Source organism: Trachurus japonicus, chromosome 16 (assembly GCF_045865225.1).
Source record: "Trachurus japonicus isolate A0001 chromosome 16, Traja_1.0".
NCBI lineage: Eukaryota > Metazoa > Chordata > Actinopteri > Carangiformes > Carangidae > Trachurus > Trachurus japonicus.
Window position 1 is genome coordinate 7081390 of NC_140922.1, and position 22503 is coordinate 7103892.

General features: G+C 42.2%; 1 protein-coding gene across 25 annotated transcripts in view; it reads left to right on the top strand.

Annotated features, from left to right (window-relative positions):
* Window positions 1–22503, top strand: part of syngap1b (synaptic Ras GTPase activating protein 1b) — a 154581-nt gene that overhangs the window by 109237 nt on the left and 22841 nt on the right. For 6 of the 25 annotated variants that reach the window (XM_085803589.1, XM_085803596.1, XM_085803593.1 and 3 more), the window contains 13 exons: window positions 3963–4084; window positions 10413–10566; window positions 10916–11014; window positions 13908–14147; window positions 15310–15645; window positions 15759–15903; window positions 16614–16758; window positions 16876–17112; window positions 17735–17936; window positions 19273–19472; window positions 20228–20429; window positions 20807–21406; window positions 22057–22479. In XM_085803589.1, the coding sequence (XP_085659715.1) occupies window positions 3963–4084; window positions 10413–10566; window positions 10916–11014; window positions 13908–14147; window positions 15310–15645; window positions 15759–15903; window positions 16614–16758; window positions 16876–17112; window positions 17735–17936; window positions 19273–19472; window positions 20228–20429; window positions 20807–21406; window positions 22057–22479 (3105 nt within the window). The remainder of the gene's footprint in view (window positions 1–3962; window positions 4085–10412; window positions 10567–10915; window positions 11015–13907; window positions 14148–15309; window positions 15646–15758; window positions 15904–16613; window positions 16759–16875; window positions 17113–17734; window positions 17937–19272; window positions 19473–20227; window positions 20430–20806; window positions 21407–22056; window positions 22480–22503) is intronic. The other 19 variants (XM_085803590.1, XM_085803597.1, XM_085803594.1 and 16 more) reach the window with 5 other exon arrangements.

Sequence of the window (22503 nt, forward strand, 5' to 3'; positions counted from 1 at the left end):
CAGCTTTTCTATTAGCTCACACAGTCGTTCGTTTTCAGACAAGTTAGACAATTAGTGTTTTAAACATTACTGTCAAATTACGTACAGCCAGTAAATGTGGACATGGCAAATTGAGCTGAAACACTGAATGACATCAGTAATTTAACCTGAAATGAACCCAAGCAGCAGCAGCAGCAGCAGCAGCAGACATAGCCGGTGGAGATGAAGCTGATGCTCCTCCTATCTTTCTCTTATAACCCACTTCATTGTGGTTTATTGTGATTCAGGGTTTTCCTCTCTCTTTCTTTTCCTTTCTCTCCCTGTATGGGAATACTTTTACTTTTTGAGACTTAAAGTGTCAGACGGAGCGGCAAATCAAATCAGATTTAGTCATGCAGGCTATTAGCTTGGAACCAGCAGATGGAGCCAAGTCTTTAGTCATATCCTCAAGACAGGCTTCAAAGCCATTTGACTCATGCCAGATGACGAGGTGTCATTTCCCTCCAGTCATTCTCCCACTGAATAATGCTGTTATGCTATAGGTACATAGACGGTATTACTGCGAGATGCACCTGAAAGCTGAATGGGCTGAAGCTTCTCGAAGGCAGAGTGTTAAATAAAGAAGAGAAACCATGAAGTGATATTTCATGCATGTTCCTCCACTCCAAAGCACTAAAGTTACTTTCACAGTGAACACTGTAAAGCTCAGGGTGTGAAAGCAGATTTCAAATTTCACATTTCTGGTTTACAAATGTAACAATGGGCCTCATTCACCAATATCTTCTTAAGAACCTTCTTAGATTCTTTCTTAAGTTTTTCTTAAGAGGTTCCTTAAGAAAACCCTACGTCAGATTCATCAACGCGTTCGTAAGCCTCAGAATTGTTCGCAGCTGTGTTCCTACTTGATGAATGCCATCTCCTCGTAAGTTGAGGGCGTGTGCCAGGTGAGTCTAATTAACATAGGATTAGCATAGGTAACCGCCCAATCAATGCCCGTAAAAGGGCATGAGACTGCAGGGCCGTGTGCACACAGCACCCACAGGCACTGAGCAGAGAAGGTGAAGTGAGAAAGAAAGTTGAAATGCTCAAATGAAAATCTTGGAGGGAGCACCAGACTCCAAACATAAAAAGAACTAAAGTAGTGAAGTGGCGCTACTGTGGCAGGAATGAAACTAAGAAACAAACAAAAGGCTTATATTTAGTTTATATTTTTATATTTATATTTATATTTATATTTAGGCTATATTTAGTAGCCAGCAGTGGATGCAGCTCTTCGGGTTGTTATCAGAGAGACCACACTCTCACGTGTGCCATCATAAATATCATCATATTATCATATATTTAAAAAATAAAATAAAAACAGTTGTGTGTAGTGTGAACACTTAAAAAAAAAAAACTGATATGAATTAAGTGTCTATAATGTTTTTTTTAAGAAACTGCAATGATTTGTCAATTATTATTATTAATATATAATTATTAAAAACATCATAAAAGATAAGAAAATAATTCTTATTCAAATCATATAATATCATACAACTGCAGAACAAAAGAAAACACATTGCAGTCTCTTAAAAAACATTATAGACACTTAATTCATATCAGTTGTTTTTTTTTTTCTCTTTTTTTTTGGGGGGGGGGGGGGCGCATACAGCTGCCGATATGATTTTTTTTTTCCTAATTGCGGGCTGCAACAGTGCACTTACTGTAAGTGTTCACACTACACACAACTGTTTTTTTTGATATGTGATAATATGATGATATTTATGATGGCACACGTGAGAGTGTGGTCTCTCTGATAACAACCCGAAGAGCTGCATCCACTGCTGACGCTACTAAATATAGCCTAAATATAAATATAAAAATATAAACTAAATATAAGCCTTCTGTTTGTTTGTTTCTTTGTTTCATTCCTGCCACAGTAGCGCCACTTCACTACTTCAGTTCTTTTTACGTTTGGAGTCATGGTGCTCCCTCCCAGATTTTCATTTGCGCATTTCAACTTTCTTTCTCACTTCACCTTCTCTGCTCAGTGCCTGTGGGTTCTGTGTGCACACGGCCCTGCAGTCTCATGCCCTTTTACGGGCATTGATGGGGCGGTTACCTATGCTAATCATATGTTAATTAGACTCACCTGGCACACGCCCTCAACTTACGAGGAGATGGCATAAGAACACAGCTGCGAACAATTCTGAGGCTTACGAACGCGTTGATGAATCTGACGTAGGGTTTTCTTAAGGAACCTCTTAAGAACAACTTAAGAAATAATCTAAGAAGGTTCTTAAGAAGATATTGGTGAATGAGGCCCATTGTCTTTGTGTTGAAATACTCTTAGTGGGACGAAAACTCCTTCAGTTAGATAGGAACTATCTGAGGCTGCAACTAATTAATCTGTGGCTTATATTGTTAATTAGCTGCTTTAACGATTAGTCTCTAAAATGTTTTTTTTTAAATTGTGATAAATGCCAGGCACAGTTTCACAGAGTCCAAAGTGATCTCACTATGAGCAATAATTAACAAAGATGAGAAAAGAAGCAAATGTTTGGCATCTCCTCAAAATAATAAAACGTTATACTTCATTGACACAGATTTATTGTTTATCAGAATATTTCTGTCAAATGACTAATAATGAGATTAACGGAAATGTCACACCTCTATGATGTAGTTTGACTTTTTTTCCCCAATGTTTTTTAGGACATAAAATACATTTCTTTAAAGAACCAGATCATTAAGTAAGAACAATCCAACCACAAATGTCCTGGATCAGACTGCAAGGCTCTGTGGTATTTAGTCAGGTGCTTGGGGTTCTTGCATGTTCACACACCACCAGCTAGATGTGTGTGTCCCACTTCAGAAAAATGAACACACAATGCATTCACCTTACACTAAATGCACATTTTTCCCTATACATCTTTGAAGTGGTATCCCAGAATTCACCGCGGCCTGCTGCTCCACACCAGCACAAGCTGTTGCTGCTGTTTGGTTTTAGAAAACAAGTCCAGCGTTAACGAGCACCATGTCCCAACACTGCAAAATGACTCGGCAGATGGTTATCTCTGAATATTAACAATCTGCTCCAAATAAGATTGATAATAATAAAGTGGCGTATCTGATACTGTCAAGATAAACACTAAATATCACATCCACTTATCACTGAGTGTGAGAAATAGGCATTAAGTCATTAAGAATGTTATTAAACAGAAACCATTCAAAAAAAATATCATGTTAGATAACAGCCGGCTCAAATAACCTGCTTCTACATCACCTGCTTTATTATAAATAGCTTAAAAAGTGTTTTTGTCCTGTCAGCTGTTTGATGTGTAATAGTGTATTAGTTGACCTGCTTATCGTCTGAGTTGTGGGATGTCCTCATTCTGCGAGTGTGTCCCAGTGAGTTCTGATGAACTTCCACGTGTTTAGTGTTAAGGGTCACCTGGACACAGTGCTAATAACTGGAAATACATCTCACATGTAGACACTTGGCTTTTCACAAGTAATGTGTCAGCTTAGTAGTGAACAATTTCCTGATTCTGTGTCTGAGATTGTGTGTGTTTTTCTTTCTTTTAAACATGTAAAAGAAGCTCATGTGAGACTGTGTGAGACCTGTACATGCTGGACTGTGTGGCTCACCACTGCCCACCACAGGATCTGTTAGGACACTGCAGCTCACATGTCTGGTTTCTTGTTGTTAATAAATGTACCTTGTGCTCTCCCCCATCACGCATCATGTGTCTCATTCTCTGTGTGTTTGTGTGTGTGTCTTCATCTGATTTGGTAAAACACATCTGACACAAACGGCTCAACCAAAACCACAAAACCACAAAACCACGTCTTCATACTCGTCAACCACACATGACTCTCCTGTCCTCTCATCTCCTCCGTCTCACGCCAACCACTTCACGTCACACGCGTCCTCCCTTTTACTTTTCCATCTGTTTGCCCTTGTTGTGGCTCTCCTCCTCCTCCTCCTCTTCCACCCGCTCCAGAGTTTCCTCAGTAGAAGGTTGAAGGGCTCGATCAAGAGGGCCAAGAGTCAGCCCAAACTGGACCGAACCAGCAGTTTCCGCCACATGATCCTCCCCCGCTTCCGCAGTGCCGACCAAGACAGGTCAGTGTCTGAGTGTGTGTGAGTCAGTGATCTCGAGCGTTCGCATGTGGACTAGCGTGTCTGTGTTTGGCCCTGCAGTGTGTGGCTACATTTATGTATGAAACCAGTTGCTCGCGGTCTGTTTGTGTAAAAAGGGTTTCGGCATCTCAAGCAATTCACGTTTCCTCCTGCTTTTACGATCTGAAGCATCTTTCTGATTGAAAATGGACGCCGGGATGGGGCCTAATGCAGTTAGTTGTCATTTAAAACCAATTCAGGATCAGTATCACTTAGGGAAAAGTGCAGGTTTTATTAGATGAGGGGACGGCTGCACAGAAATTTGTTATATTATTGAGTTAGGACCAGAAGTGTGTTTACTGGTACAAGGCAGCGTGTTGTTTTCCAGGAAGACGGAGGGAAAAATTCAAGAATTCAGCATTTTAGGACTGACTGTATCATGCATCCCTGTGATGGACTGGTGACATGTCCAGGTTGTCACCCCAGGCCCGCTGGGGTGCAGCCTCCACTCAAGATAAACCCATAAGAAGATTGTAGATGAATAGATTAGATTAGAACTTGTCTATCTATAGGTTACAGATGTTCTGATGATGTTCTTCGCAGTATCGGTTCTGATGTTTGAACTTGCTGATTTGACACCACCACATTAAAGGGATAGTTCAACATTTTGGCGAATTGACCCATTGCCATAATCACTATAGTCATAGCAGTAGGTTTGTTACCTTTATTTGTCGGTGCAAGCTATTTTTAGAACGGTGGAGCAGAGCCGCAAGCTGCTCAGAGCTACACTACGGAGGGTAATGGGATTTCTTGGTTTCCCTCATCAAACAACTCCAAAACGCTTCCGTCGACAAGTTGTGACTTGCACATTCACCACGCTATGAGATAATAATGGAATGTTACGAAACAGAGCCGTTTTCGAGGTAAATACAGAGACTGCTTGCTGAAAAACTGCCCCTGAACGCAACGCGCATCAGCGGTTTTGCATGAATTTACCTCAAACAACTCTGTCTCGTAACGTTCCGTTATTATCTCATAGCATGGTGAATGTGCAGGTCACAACTTGTCCACCAGAGCGTTTTGGAGTTGTTGGATTGTGTATTTGATGAGTTTGATGAGGGAAACCAAGAAATCCCATTAGCCTCCATAGCGTAGCTCTGAGCAGCTTGCGGCTCTGCTCCGCCTTTCTAAAAATAGCTTGCACCGGCAAATAAAGGTAACGAACCAACTGCTATGACTATAGGGATTATGGCAATGGGCCAATTTGCCAAAATGTTGAACTATCCCTTTAAGTGTTTTATTAATTCTATAGATGTGATAGTGTTGTTATTGTTGTATGGTATCTTGTGCCATGGTTATAAATACTCCTGTTATCCATTGTCTGTCTGTCTGTCTGTCTGTCTGTCTGTCTGTGTCTCTCTCTCTATCTCCATCTATCATTGTAATAAATTGTTGTTTATTTTAGACATTCAGATCCCACTGCAGTGTCACACTCAGCATCATTTGCTGTTTCACTGTTGAGCCAATGGAAAAAAAAACAACAACATCCCCACACTCTCTATGGCAACCAGCAGACAGCCATATGGCAGCTGTATAGACCATAATGAGTCAGTGGGAGATTTGCTTAATTATACCTCCTCTGTATCCTGTATGTAGTTGTAGCAGCACTGGGACTCTTCAGGCCCAGCAGCTGAAGAGGTGCAGTAGATTTAGAGGATACAATTCTTCAGTTAGTTGTTATTTTGAGAAAGAAAACATTACACCATTTCTTTTTTCTTTTTTTAATTTGAAGTTTTACAAGTATTGTTATCTGTTTTAAGATTTAATGTGCTTGTCTTCTGGATTAGTTAAGTATTTGTCTGAGCTACAACGTTTATAAAATACAAAACACGTACACTCTAGAATCAGATTTCATTAAGGTCAAATGTGACACTGTTGTTTTGTTCTTTCGGTTTATTATCCCCCTAAGATGAAGAACAACAGCAAATCACCACAATTTAGAAGCTGCAACAAAAGACTTTTTGTTTGGAAAACAAAATGTCAAAATAGATGCAGACTAATTTTTCTGTGGACGGGCTAATTGACAAATAGTCTGAGCTTTGATTTTATCCCTCCAGTTTTTCTGTGAGCTCCCACTGGACGGCTGCAGCCAAGACCAGCTCAAACTTCAATGTGAACAAGGTCATCTTGATAGTTTAAACACAGGGCAAACGTGCACTCAGGAGAGTGTCTGAAACTTTTTCCTGAGCTAGGTGTCTGCCAAGGTGCGTTTCCACATGATTTATTCATTTGGAGAGGTTGGATGTCTATTATCCCCGGTTGGTCTGAGGAGACTCGCAACGGACAAAAAAGTCAAGAGCCTTGTGAAGTCGAGGTTGTTTGCCAAGACCCTCACGGCTGGTATCCATTTTCACAGCTCCTGGTTTTCTCTGGATGTTTTCTGTCAACGTTGTCGGTGAACATCTGCAGCTTTCTTCATTATTATTCCTTTTTTTTTTTTTTTCACTTAATTCATCCAGGGGGTGTTTCGCTGAGAACACATGCCCTTTTTCGTTATGGATTGAAATTCAAGCAGCCATAAACGTGCCTCTGAGCTCCCAAACAGGCTCTGAAACCTGCATATATTTTACAGTGCACACTTGTCGATACTTTGTTTGAACTGACTGGTCAGTGGAGTTCCTTTCTATACAGTGCTGTAGGTCAAACAGCTCCTAACTCTTCAATAAACACATATATCAGATATTCGGTTATTTTTCCAGAGTCCAGCATTGACTGTAATACTACTGAGAACACTTGTGTATATTCATCAGTGGTGAATCTTTCAGTTGCTCTTTCAATTAAACATTGGTGAGCATGTAAATGTTACAAAGTACTGATAGAGAGAATATTGTCTTATCCTTTCTGTCAGCAGACAGCTTCTATGTCCTGACCGTTTTTAAAAAGTTTTCTGCCCTACAAAGCCAGGCCTCATTATATCAGCAATATCAATTAACCTGGGATTACTCTTTAATTATTTGATTAACTGTTTAATATGAATAATGAAAAGGGCCCATCACAGTTAGTTTGCTGCAGGCAGAGGCAATGTCTTGTCCAATAAACCGTCCTAAGACATTCACTTTGCATTCAAATGAAGCAGACAAGCAGCAAATCATCACGTTAGAGGAGCTGCGACTTATTAATATTGATCATTTATTAGAAATTACGCTACATCATTTTTTAAATCTATATACTGTATATAACCAAATGCTCTCTTCACCATCAGTCAGATCCTTTTCAATAAGAAACTTTCTGCATCTCTCCTTATCCATCTGGAGCTGCTCAGATGTGACAGGTTTACAAGGATTTCATCACAGATTCATCTTTTGCTCTCAATTAATTTGGAAACTTCCATGTGCTCATTCAGTTCTCTGAAACAGTTAGAATAGTCACAGTGTTTCTACTCCACAGTTTCTCAGATGCCAGTATGACATTTTCATGTTTTGCTGTGGTCGACCAGCAGCTGAAGCCCACATGAAGCAGAGAAACCTACAGCGCTAAATCATCTTTTTTTGAAAGCCCGTTCCTGCTCGTTTGACGTTTTTGCTCTGAAAATAATAATGAATCCAAATTGTTGGCAATTAATTTTGTCAGAAATGTAGCATTCAATTAGCATCTCACTCCTTTAATATTAATTCAACGTTACTCTGCAGCCAACTTTTCTTTTGTTTATTCATCTATTTTAAATTAATTAGTCCTTTAACGTCAGTATCAAGAGTAAAGTGTCCAGAAGTTTTAAAAGTCAAACTAACTTCTTCATGTCTTTCACTTTTGTCCAACAAACACACCAAAAATCAAAGATATTACATTTGCACAGCAGTTGTCAAACAATCTATTAAGTGCCTTAAGCACATTTGTACCATTTTAATATTTTATTAATTGAACAGTTTTGCAACCTGTTTCAATTTCTATTTTAGTGTTCTATATCTGAGTCTATATCATTGTATTTTTTATTCAGGAGACAAGTGACATATAATTTTATAGAAGCTATTATAATGAATGATCCTGATTCACTGACGATGTGTCAGTATCACCACAGTCTGAGAGTTTTCTATCTGCTCATTCAGCCTTTGTGTTTGGTCTGTCATCACTGCTGCTGAGTGTGTTCTCAGTCGTGTGCTTCATCAGTCGTGACGCGTTAACTGTAATCCACAAGGTGTGTCAACCCCCCACCGAGACCCTCTCTTCCCACTCCCCTCATCCACTCTGACCCATTCACATCCTCCCCTCCTTTCCTTCCTCTCCTCCACTCACACACTGTCTTTCTGTCCAACACATCCACTCTTTACATAATCAACGTGATTTCCTGTGAGAGGTCTTCTCCCTCGATCCCCCACCCCTCACCTCTTTCTCTATCAGTCTTCCCTCCTCTCACATCCTCTCATGACCTCCCCCACTCACTCTCTCTCTCTCTCTCTCTCTCCTCTCCTCTGTATTCTCTTCAATCTGACTCATTCCTTTGGGTCTATTTTTATCTCTCTCTCTTTCTCCCTCTCTCTCTTTCTCTCCGTGTTTCTCTACCCCCCCCCCCAGTCCCCTACATGTACATGTAATCAGTGCTCTGTTGATGAACGTTATGATTGAACATAGACAAAAGCAGTGAAAGCGCAGGGGAGAGCCTGAGAGTCGGATGCAGCACGAAGGATAAACACAGTTTTTTTCTACAGCATCTGTACTTTTTTTCCTCCTCCTTTTCATCCCTCTTTTCCTCTCTGGGGGAAGGGGGGGGGGGCTTCATCACACCTGACCGTTCCTTCTCGTTCTCTGGTTAGACTAACTGTGCCGTCATACATCCGTGGTAGCGACTCTCTGCTGAGCTGGTCTGTAATTTTACGTACTTGGTGCATGCATGTGTGTGTGTGGGAGGAAGTGTGTAGGTGAGCAGATGGCCAGGCTTTAGTGGAAACCCCGAGTCTTTTACATTCTGTATCTGTGTTAGGATTAATGGTATTATCAAGGCTATTCTAAATGATTGTGTGTAGAGTTTAGAAATGTTTTGCCTGTGGGGGAAATACTAGAAAGTAGACAGTTGTAAATGTTAATACCAAAAGTTAAGATATCTGCTCTTAAATATTTTGTTCGGAAACCTGCAATGAAAATAGACAAAACTGTAACGCATTGTGAAAAAAGGAAACGTTCTTTTGATGTTGCGTAAATGCTGATATGATACAAGCCATCATTTACATTTCAAACATGGTCATAATGAGCATTTCAGAATAAGAGCACAGGATCAGTCATTTTGCCGTCCACTCAATCTACTGGATTTTCTTTCAAATTCAACGAACGAGTCTTGTGTCTGTTCAGGTCACAGCTGTCTGTTAGATCACTAAGAATGGACACTTAAAAGGATTTGCCTTATTTTTCAGTGGCTGGCGTGTTTTCATCTTTCTTTCCTTTACCCTTTAGCGATACAAGGTTAATAGCTTTGACTAAATATTAATTACTTGCTATCAGAAGCAAAACCAGCTAAAAAGTTGGAAAGTCAGATACATTATAAAGACAGTGAAGGTAACATCTTTACCTGAAATTGAACGTATTAAAAGAAAATGTATTGTATTTTTGAGGTTTTTCTTGATGTATAATTTGTCGATAGATCAGTTAAATGTCTTTTTTACAGGTGAAAGATCTTATTAAGTGAGTTTGTCATTGTGTTAATGTTGTGGGTCAACACATTGTGTATGACTGATTGCCAGCAGAAACAGATAAGGATGAAAAGAAACCCTGGACAAATAAAGCTTACACAGAAGCGCCATAAACTGCAGTTCCTCGAATGGCCACTTGAGGCCGGTTTTAAAAGTGAGTCATTCCCCAAAGACTTCCATGTTATAATGCCCTACAGTTTAAAACAAATCACCTCCAGGTGCCATGAAGGAGGTAATGAGTTGGAGAGACCAAAATAGTTTTGTGTACCAGGTTTATTTCTGCTGTAAAGTTGGACAGTTTAACATGGGAGTCTATGGGGCATTGACTCACTTTTGGAGCCAGCCTCTAGTGGCCGTTTGAAAAACTACAGGTCCTGGTACTTCTGTGTTGGCTTCATTTTTCAGTCTTGGAGGTTGCAGCTGGGTGACATCACGGTGGTTATGTCATTCCTTATAAGCAATTTATGGGTGAAATCTTCCAAGAGCTTCAATGAACCCACTGAAATGTAGAATTAACACAGAATCACCTTATTTTGACAGAAATCATGTCTTTTACGTTCTTGTGTGCACGACTAAGGTGGAAGACCATCTTCAATGAACGAGCGCCGCTCTGTCTCTTCTCCACATCTAACCACAACTATCGTTTCTCTCAGGACCCGTTTGATGCAGAGCTTCAAAGAGTCCCACTCCCATGAGTCCTTGCTGTCTCCCAGCAGCGCCGCAGAGGCGCTGGACCTCACTCTGGATGAGGACGCCATCATCAAACCTGTCCACTCCAGCATCCTGGGACAAGAGTACTGCTTTGAGGTGAGACCTAGCTGCACGGTGTGGACAAACAACACCACACTCACCATTCAAGTGAAGTGTTCACAGAAGTAGATAGCAACAAAACTCTTGTTCCTGACAAGTGACACTGATGTGAAATAATTTTTTTGTTCATGTTTTAAAAAAATGGACGACACAGGAACAGTGAAAGTGAGCTCTAGTCCCTACATGATTTGCTGCAGGAGTCTGTTAGATTGCCCATCACCTTTCCATTAGTGGAACATGACAGAGGTTGAGAGTGAATGCAAGACACTATTTTGGCGCCTTCGTTGCAGTCTCCATAGTTACTAATGGCTGTGGTTGTTGAATTTACCATTGGCTATAACCTCAGGTGACTACGGCATCGGGAACCAAGTGCTTTGCGTGTCGCTCAGCTGCAGAGAGAGACAAATGGATCGAGAACCTGCAGAGAGCTGTCAAGCCCAACAAGGTGAGGGGAGAGAAAGGGATGCGGTAGAGGAAGAAAAAAAACAAAAACAAGGATGATCCCTCTGTCTGTGTGTCTCTCTCTCTCCTCCCCGTCTCCCGTTGTTGTCTGTTTTCAATAAGAGCGCACCGCTTCATTTCTCTGTGTGAACTCCATCCTCGTGTCTGTGTGTGTCTGTGCTGAACAATTTAGCCGCTTCTCCAAGCAAATATTCAAGCTGCACAAGGTAACATGGCAGGGTGGAGGATTCAAATTGCTGTTGTGAAAAACTTTGATATCTACAAATCAGGTAAAGTGATATCAGTAAATTGCACGCAGCAGGCTGATGTTTACCAGCGCAGCATGTCTGTGATACATGATACTACAGGGTACTGAGGGGACCCAAAGGTAGAAGATGAGCTCTCTCACTGCTCTCTCTGAGACATTGAGCCTCATGCAAGAACCACACGTATGGACAGATATGGTCTTTTTATTTATTTATTAGCACTTGGAAAAAAAAAATATATAGAACAGCTGCAGCATGATAAAAGAGTGGAACAACAAAAATACATACAATGCATACAGTAGATACAGCAAATGTGCAGGAGAAACCCCCCAAAAAAACCCAAGCGCTTGTCAAGTGGTCCTCCTTAAGACAAACATTCAACATAAAAAAATAAGATTTACAGTAATGTGAAGAACAACATAAAACAGTAAGAAACGAGGGAAAGAAAAAAAAAGCGATGTTGTGTGGTGATATAGAGGAAACAGGTGGTTTATGCATTGTTCAACTGTGGATAGGAGAGGATGTCTGGCAGTCGGCGGATTATATTAATTAAAATTTTCTCTTAGGTTTCAACAAAATTCACAAATGATTATAAAAGCCATGTACAGATGTGTAAAACAGCTGCCTCAGGACCACTGTTCACTACACCACACACCTCCTGTAGAATATAATGCTCCCTTGTAAGTAATATCTCCGTGATGCTCATATCCCTCTGACCTCTCATGGCAGAAATACTTTTATGAGACTTTTTTTTAGCATGTAACTGTATCCTCTTCCTCTCATTTGGAAGTTTCCGATTTTCTAATTATTTCTGGTCCTCGGGTGTGACCTCTGACCCTGCTGAACTTTTTCATTTTTATTTTTTGTCTGCTGGTTACCCAGAGCACGGTGTGAAATTCTTCCTTCTACTATTTGGTTTTGAACAGGAATCCTTATATGGTTACATAGTTTTAGGAGCATTGATTGAAACGAAATGTCACAAACATGTATGGAGGGCTGATTTGTTGTCAAGTTAGGAGAGTTTGTTGAATCCGACTTGGAACACCCGTATGAACAAACCCTGACAGATAAGAGAGATCCTCAGGATAAGGATGTGAAAATGTGCTTGCATGAAGCCTAATGTCAGTGTGTCCATATGATAATTAATTAGCACAGATGAGAACCAGCTTTACTGTGTCAGTGACGGAGATAAGATGGCGTCTTTCAACATGAAACCCTTTCCTCTGTGCAGCTTTAATGTAGTGGCAGACAAAGCCGAGTCCTTCGTTTTCAGCTCAGAGTAGATGCACTATCCTCGCTCTCGCCCAGATTTCATAATTCTGTGAAATTGTCCCATATGTCCCCGCTGTGTTATTAAAAAAGTGAACAGGCATACATGATATGCAGCTTTGATGGCACCCAGAGACTTAGGAGTTATTAAGCCTGACTGAGTTGAAACATCACCCGAGCTGAATGCCTGGTCCAGATGCTCGGGCTGCAGGGGTCCTGGCTGAGTCATGGTGCTCCAAGGACTCCATGTGGGGGCTGTCTCCGAAAAAAAAACCCACCCAACCCCCCCGCCCCCTCCTCGCTCTAGCCCCAAACAACAACAAGCACCGAGCATCTCGGACCAGATGCATCCACAGTGATAAGACTGGCTGCGGAGAGAAGGACTCATTGTGAGCCTTTTGAATCTCTCTTTGAACTTTGATTGTTTGGAGTTGTTTAAAAAAAGGCAGAGCGGCCCCTCCACCCTGTGATAAGACGGAAACTAGGGAGGATGTGACATATCAAGGCGGAGGACTCGAGCCCATGCTGCTGCTGCTGCACTGTATGTGCACTAGCAAACTGAGCCACCAGATGCCCAGCACATTCCAACTCAGAGGTTTGGAATTAATTATGTCTCGTGTTTGGCGCTGGTTATCAAAGAGCATACAAATGTAGAACTTAAGAACTATGGATCTCACCGACTCTCACGCACTGAGCTGCCTAAATTAGAATGTAAATAGTCTGAAGCAAACAGGGGGGCTAACAACAATGGCATTTCAGCCCCAGTCGAAAATGACTCAGCCCCTGTTCACTGAAACATCACTCTGCAATCAGCATGGTTCTCTCTCCTCCCATGGGGGATGTCAAATATAGCTTGAGCTTTGTGATCATGATAAGGGAGTGTAGCTGTCTACAGAAACATTACCACCATTGTTTGTCCTCTGTCTTTGTAGCACATGTGCATTGTGTCATTTGTATGTTCGTACAGTATGTTTAAGTGGATTGTTTCTTTCAGCCATTTCGACTTCTCTGCTCCTCCTATCCTTTTTTTTTTTAATCTTTCTTTTTTTTGTCTGTCACAACGTCTTCTGTTGCTGTATTAAAGCTCAGAGTTGATAGCAATTTATCAAGTACAGCCACAGTAGATCAACCACTATGGCACCAGTCATTTCTTTCCCGTCATTGATTGTGTTCTCCTGCAGGCTGACCTGCTGTCACCCTTTATTCATACGCACCGTCTCTGCTTCTATATCTTGTCCCTTTGCCGTTAATTTTATTTCCCTACCCCTGCATCACAACCTCTTTTTTCTGTAGAGCAGTTTAATAATGGCTCTATTATTAGACGCACTTGACCTTACTTGACCTTACCTCATCTCTACCCAGGACAACAGCCGGAGGGTGGACAATGTGCTCAAACTGTGGATCATCGAGGCCCGCGAGCTTCCAGCCAAGAAACGCTATTACTGCGAACTTTGTCTGGACGACATGCTGTACGCGCGCACCACCAGCAAGCCCCGCACCGACACCGTTTTCTGGGGCGAGCATTTTGAATTCAACAACCTGCCAGCCGTCCGCAACCTACGCCTTCATCTATACAAGGAGACGGACAAGAAGAGACGCAAGGTGACAAAGAGATCTGTAACATGGAGGTCTGAGAGTGCTGTGTTTCAGCTTCCTGTTCCTTAGACTTTATGGGAATAAAGACTCACTCAAATATGATGAGGTGAATGTGATGGTGTGAATTGAATTGAATCATCCTGAGTCTTTATGAAGCTTTATTGGATGTTTCTGTTTATTGTTTATAAGTCCAGCCTCAAGGTTTGTGTCAGCTTTAACAACAGCAGGCAGCTCTAAAAACCCATTTCACAGTACCTGCTCACAGACACAGCTAATGACAAGCTGGCGAACATGGTGGAGCATTTAGCAGCTAAAGAGCCGGATATCCCCCTCAGGGGTTGGTGGAGACCAAAAACAGAGTGGAAAAAATAACTGACTTTATCCAGGTGGCCAGAAACACCAACTCAATGATAATTTAACAGCTCCATGTGTGAACGAGCACTACGTTTCTGTGATTTCGCTGCCTCAAAGTGGTTAATAAATCTAATACTGCAGGTTTAAAGCTCTGCTGTGATTTTTATTGGAATAAAAAATACTCAAACATTCAAATACTCCTCAAGGCAGAGGTGGAAGTAAAAAACTCTTCATCAACCCTGGAACAATCCACCTGCTCCCTAACAATTTTACAACAGGAGTAATGTGTTGTGATTAGTAAAGCATCATCTCACCTACAGTAGAGAGATGCAGAAATATGAATGTTTCTTATATAAATGTAGTGTAGGTACGTAACAAAGTAAGGTTTGTAGGTGAAGTGCGGGCTCAAAAAAGAATAATACTACAAAAAGAATGAGTTGTGCCTTAGACCAACAACTCTACAAACCTCCTGCACACACAGCATTTTGGACATTGTGTTATTTGACAGGAAATAGCCTATTTTCTGCTCCTTTTAGTTTGTCCAAAATAATAGATTTTAGAAGCAAGAAAATGAATAGTGAGGCACAAATATGATCATTTTTATTACTCTCAATTTAATACAAGAGTAGCACCACCAACAACAACTCATTTCTAGCATCAAACAACACTCCAGGGATCCAGTGTTAGTCTTGCTATTCATTATTAATTCAGCGCTGCAGCCTTAAATGAACTTTTTTTTTTAACATTTCAAATTATTTTTGGAAAATAAATGTCTTTGACACATGTTTATTGACAACTAAAATCTCCCTCATAGGAAAAGAGCACATACTTAGGACTCGTAAGCATCCCCATCTCAAGCATCACAGGACGTCAGTTTGTGGAGCAGTGGTACCCAGTCATCCAGCCCAGCGTCCTCACCAAGGGAGCTGGCGTCGGAGGAGGGAAGATCATCAACGCATCCCTACGCCTCAAATCCCGCTTCCAGACCATGAACATCCTGCCCATGGAGCTGTACAAGGAGTTCGCCGAGTATGTCACCAATAACTACCGCACCCTGTGTGCCGTGCTGGAGCCGGTGCTGAGTGTCAAGAGCAAAGAGGAAGTGGCCTGTGCACTGGTGCATATACTGCAGAGCACGGGAAAAGCTAAGGTACCGGACAGCGACGCTTCCGTTTGAACCTTTTTGGTATCTGTCAGACTGATCAGAAACGCTTTTTCTGTCACTGTCGTCCAGAAGTCTAATTGAGTCTTCTGCTTCTCCAGGATTTCCTTTCAGACATGGCGATGTGTGAGGTAGACAGATTCATCGACCGAGAACACCTTATCTTCAGAGAGAACACTCTGGCCACCAAAGCCATAGAAGAGTACCTCAAACTGATTGGACATAAGTACCTCAAGGACGCTATAGGTGAGTCAGAACAACGGGCTTCTTGCCATTTGAGTTGCCAGTGAGGCAGTTGCAGATTGCTCACACTAATTTTAAGTTCATTTCCAATGCAGGAGATGAACTTCTGGAAGTTTTTGAATGACAAAACTTTTAATTAAAGTAAAAAGATTCTTCCTAAGACACTGTTGCCCACTTTCTCTCAGTCTGACTCATTCTTTTTTTATTTTGCTTGAAGAGATAGTTTGGTTAGTTTCAGATTTTTATTATTTTCCAACTTACTTTCTTTCTTAGATTGCCTTGTGGAGTATGATGACGTGTGCTTATCCCAGTTTAGCACAATTGTCTGATGTCTGAAAATAAGAAGCAGCTGTCAAACGTTGATGTTTTTTGCAAACTCCTTGTACATAAACCCAGATTTATGCATGCATGTTTTAACAAGTAGACATATAAACACCTGACTCTTACTTCAGAGGTTGGGACCACTATTTCCAGCATGATCCACCATCTGCAGATACTTCGCTAATAATAAAAAAATATATATGTCTCATTTCAGGAGTGTAATAATTATGAAAATACCTAAACTATCCCTTGACTAGAGAATTAATATGAATATTTCAGTTAAAAGTGTTTTAGCTGGAATAAATCCAGCTACAGCTGCTTGAAGGTTTCAACACTGAACTGCTCTTTGAGATCGTTTTTGCCGTGAGTTGCTAATGAAATGTCATTTGTAGGGGAGTTCATAAGGGCCTTGTATGAGTCAGAGGAAAATTGTGAAGTGGACCCCATGAGAACACCACCCTCTGTACTCCCAGACCACCAAGCCAATCTCCGAATGTGCTGTGAACTGGCACTCTGCAAGATTGTTAACTCCCAATGGTAAGTTGAGAAAAAAAAAGGATTCTTTGTATCAAACATGTTCATTTCTCCCTGCTTTCATTTGGAAGTAGAGGAACCCTGGGTCTGTGTCTGATCCTGTGGTGTGTCCCTTCACAGTGTTTTCCCTCGAGAGCTAAAGGAAGTTTTTGCCTCCTGGAGAGTGCGCTGTGCTGAGAGGGGTCGGGAAGACATCGCCGACCGCCTCATCAGCGGTTCCCTCTTTCTACGCTTCCTCTGTCCTGCCATCATGTCTCCATCTCTCTTCAACCTCACCCAGGAGTATCCTGACGAGCAGACATCACGCACACTCACCCTCATCGCTAAAGTAGTGCAAATCCTGGCTAACTTCTCCAAGTCAGTTGCATTTTTGTTTTATTTAGTACATCCATAATGCTTTGAAGCCAGTCACTAACCAGGACATTGATATATAACAGACACTAACTCGGTCAGTTCCAACAATCAGTTAAATAAAAAATATACAAACAACCAATCTCTTTATGTACAAGAACACTTTATTTAAACAGTAAATGACAGTGTCGTCTGCATACAGATGAAACACTCAAACCTAGAACACTTGTACCCAGGTGCAGTGATGAATGGTGAATCCTGGCTGACACCATTAACTGTTGGTGCTGTTTAGCAGCCAGTAAAGCTATGAAAAGTAGAATGTTATTTCTCAGCCGGACTAAAAAGTGACCATGTTGCCTTTTCCTCATTGCGGTTTAGCTGCAAAAGTTAAGTTGTGAAGTTCAGTAATGATAAAACAACACAGTGTCAAGAACAACTGATTGACACAATTGCATTTGCCTATATTGATGGAATTATGTGTGTTTTAGCCTTGAAAACAATGGTAGTTAGAACTGAGGACATTTGTGTTTGTGAGACAGAGCCTTTTGTCATATCATATAATTATGTCAGTTTCATTTAATGCATGACTCAGTTGTTGTTTTTCTCTTTCTCCACTTCTCACCTGCAGGTTTGGCACTAAAGAGGAGTACATGTGTTTCATGAATGAGTTTTTAGAGATGGAATGGGGCTCCATGCAGCGCTTCTTGTACGACATCTCCAACCTGGACAGTGTCAGCAATGCAGGTGGCTTTGAGGGATACATCGACTTGGGCAGGGAGCTGTCTATACTGCACAGCCTCCTATGGGAGGTTATGGGTCAGCTCAGCAAGGTAAACCCACACATGACACATCGTATACATCATGAACTCTGTTGTAAACAATGAGCATCATATCTAGTTGTTATTGGGACACATTCTTAATAATATTGCAGTTAACGACAATCTTACTGTAGGAACTGTAATGGGAAATGTTGGTGTAACCCATTGTATGCCTTACAAGGGTTGTATAACCATGTTAATTAAGTGAACTTCCTTTCACCTTGTGGAAAGTGGCACTCAGCTAATCCTTTTCTGATACCTGTATGACATACACCAGACACAAATCACCGGTGCTCTGTGTTAATTTACAAGGGGAGTTGTGTCCTGGCGGTGAAGCCAGGCACAGCTATCAGTGCCATATATTTTGTCTGCTGTTCAAATGTGTTTTGGGAACTATAAAGATAGCGCCCTGAGAACGTCTTCAGGGCACTCACTCACTGACTGTACTCCTGTTCGGTTGTGTGTGTGACTCCATTCATGAATGCCTTTTATTAAAACTCAAGAAAGACAGCGGACGTGTTCAGTCATCCTTTTTTAAATAAGGAACAACATTTTTTGCCACCACAGAACATTATTTTTTTTTAAAAACAGTTTTCAACATTTCATTTAGTATTTCGGTTTCGTGTGTCTCGCGTCATTAAAGATAATTCCTTCATTATCTTGCTTATTATTTGTTATTGCTTTATTTTTAATCACTACACCATGTGTCATTATGAACCACAATTTTATCACATGAATGTTTTGTCTTTTTGCACAGGATGGGCTTAATCGTTTGTCTCGTGATAATATTTTTTATCACATTGATGCAGCGATTTGACAATGTCTGACATTGTTGATATGTAAAGGGGAAAAATTAGAGCTTCACTTGATAAAACTAAATGCTGTGCACTACATTACTACCAACAGTTACAGATTAGATTAATTTCCCAGTGTTGAGTCTACACCTCTGAGTCTCCAAGTTGTGCTTCTTTTAAAGCTGTTGCACTGAATAACAGTAATAAGGGTGTTCATCTTATCATGTCCACCCCTCGTCCATCACCTCCGTTTTTATTACCCTACTGTCAAACTAAATCTAATTCAGACAGGACGTATCACTTAAAAAATGGATCTCAACATTTCAGTATCAAATATGTCTTTCTGCTCTCTCATCTGAAATATTTTGCCAAATGAGGCCACGGGTCATTAATCAAACTTGAGCTGTCATTAACTTTTACAAGCACCAGGTGAGTGGAGGTGGATACATGGCATTTTAATGAAACCCTAGCGTTAGATATGAAAGCAACAAAAAAAAAGAGATTATTTTATAAATCTGCAGCAAAGCTCATTTTCTTTTTCCTGTTAACCACAGGATGCCATCATCAAACTGGGTCCTTTGCCTCGCCTCCTCAATGACATCAGCATGGCCTTGCGTAACCCACACCTGCAGAGGCAGCCCAGCCACCAGACGGACAGGGTCCAGGAGAGACAGACAGACAGGCTGCTGTCACGGCCCAGCTTCAACAGGGGCATCTCGTCCGAGTTTCAAAATCTCATGAGGGATCCTAATAGGTAGGCCGCCTCTGACATTATAACAGCTTCACTAAGCAGATGGGATTTCACTGGCATTTTAATTTTTTTTTTTAGCAGCTGCTGTCTATTGTTTCAAAAAACTTTGATGCCAAATGCTGAAACTAGGATTTTTGAATTTTCTCTTGTTGAACATTTTCACTTATACTTTACTGCATTTCAGAGCAAAACATTATAGACAAAAAACGCAAAAAAGAAAAAAAAGATTGACTTAAATCACATGTTGTTAAAGGGATAGTTCAACATTTTGGCAAATTGGCCCATTGCCATAATCGTCATCTAAGTACAGAGGCTCATGGGATTTCTTGGTTTCCCTCATCAAACTCACCTCGCGGCCCTGCTCCGTCGTTCTAAAAATAGCTTGCACCAACAATTAAGTAACAAACCTACTCCTAAAACTTTATGGCAATGGGTCAATTTGCCAAAATGTTGAACTATCCCTTACATTGTGGCTTGTGACCTCCTACAGAAAAAACAGCTTCTTCTTCAGTGTCTTGTGACACCTATTTAAACCATCTAACCGAGTGTAAACTTTTGTATTTTCACAGTATGTTCACATTGTATTTGTGCATTTACTTCAGTAAAGGACCTAATGACGTCCTCCACTACACCTTTGTATAGTTTTGGACCTGCTGCTGTTTCTGTTGAATATTCAGAAGAATACTCTTTGTGGCAGCACATGACCTCATCGTGTCAACCTGGAGCTATTATCGGCCTCACTCACTGCTGTTCTCCAGTTCTATAGATATCACTCGCTTGCCTTCCCCCACCTCCACCGGAGGGGTCATGCCATCCCGCGCCCAGCTGAGTTTTCAGGACCGCGACCACCCTCATCGAGTGTCCTCCAAAGAAATGTTTTATGTATCGCGCCCTCCCCTGGCCAGATCCAGCCCCGCCTACTGCACGAGCAGCTCGGACATCACCGAACCAGACCCTAAGGTGAGTTCTATCACACTGACATGGGGAATCATCATCCCATCCACTAGGTTTATCCTTATCAGCGTGAGGTTAGTATGGCGTGCATGTTAGTCATACTGAATGGAAACTGCCATCGTGTGATCGAGGCTGTAGTTTATCATGACATCTGCTTTTTTTCCACTGATTCACCACGCAACTCATCCTAGCGGTATTTCCTGGGAAATACTTTGAGGCATTCCGATATCCAGGCCTCGCGGTAAAAACACCCGCACCACCCTCACCCATATCATCCGTGGCCACCTAACATATCAAAATAGCATGGGGCGCACTAGCCTCTCATATCCCTTATAATCTAGGTGATCAGTGTCAATAAAAGCGTATCTATGATGGACCTCCAGGATTCCCGAATGAACAGCGTGTCTAACCTGCAGTCGGTGGACATGCTCAACTCCTCCCAGGCCTCCATCGCCGGCATGGGCAGCTTCGGAGGGCTGAGCAGCGGAGGCGGTGGCGGCCTGGGGTCGGGCCTGAGCAGCCAGCTGCGGGCCGGTGGGAGGTTGTCAGCTGGCTCTGGCGGCTCCAGCATGTCCGGCGGCCTTCGGCTGGGCCAGCTGAGCCAGATGGGCACCACCACCGACTCGCTATCCCAGCAGCAGCAACAGCAGGCCGCCGCCATGCGCTACCCGCTTTCCTTCCAGAATCCCCTCTTTCATCTGGCGACAGCTGACGGGCCTCAGCAGCAACAGCTCCATCACCAGCACAGCCGGGCTCAACCCCCAGCGCCCCTGCTCCTGGCCCCAGAGCCGGAGCCTTCCCACCAGGCCTACATGCCACAGTTCGCCCACGGGGGGTTCTCTCGCAGCGAGGACCTGTCCACCCTCAGGACTAGGGACACTCACCTGGGCCAGCCCAGCATCATCCACTCACACAGCTACAGTGACGACTACAGCAGGGCTGACTATGGACGAAGGCAGATGTCCATGCACGTGCAGGTAAATGTATGTTCACTCTATTTTTTTCTCCATTTACTTATTCTAGTTTTCCAACAAATTACATTTTTTGAATATAGAAAAAAGGGAAAAATGGTCAAGTGCCCAGAGCCCAAGCTGACCACTTCAGATTGTTTGTTTTACTAAATGTATTTAATTTTAAAGGGATACTTCACCCAAAATCGGTATTTCACCCAAAATCGATAATTCACCGATTTTCACCAATTTTTCTTGGATGTATGATGTAAACACGGAAGAACATCTACTACTACAACAAGGCTAAAAACAGAGATCAAATAATTTTTTTCCGATCAATTTTTCCATGTCACGAGCAGTATGGAGGTATTTGGATGTTTCATAGTGTGTGTTTTGGACGATTCAAAAGTGAGCTCTATCCGCCGCCATTATATGAAAATCCGTTACCAAGCGTTTTGATAACTCTGAAAGTTCTCCAAACTCTTCCTTGGCATGACGGTGAGGAGAAAATTGGTGAATTATGGATTTTGGGTGAAGTATCCCTTTAATCGATTTTGATTAATTTGATTACTGTGATAATCCTTCATCAGCTACATAGTCAACATAACAACGAGATAGTAAAAGCTCTCACATGGTCTGCTGATGACAAGGCTAACATGTTGTTTTCCTGTTTTCTCTTGAAGGATAATCTGGGGATGACCTCGCAGACAGGAACCTCCCACTCCTCCTTGGCCACCACACCCCCGTCCACGGTCCAACCGGTGCGCCAGACTTCAGTCGCCCCGCCTCCCACCCAGCGCGTCAAATCCCAGACCTCCCATCAGCTGTCGGTCAGCGCAGCTGCTGCTCCCTCTGCTCAGATGAAAACGCGGCCGCAGAGCGGGAATCTCCTTCAGTCACCAGAGTCTGGCTACGGCGGCAGGCAGCACGGGCCCCGGCAGCTGTCCGTCAAAGACAACACTGCCCCGGGCCTGCCCCACCAGCAGAGCTCTGTCAGGGAAAGCCAGAGTCCACAGGGAACCACCATTCAGAGCACTCAACAGTCCCCGCAACAGCAGTCTCAGCAGCAGCAACAGCATCTTCTCAAACCCACCATGAGCAAACAGGTAATACCTGCACGCCTCAGATTT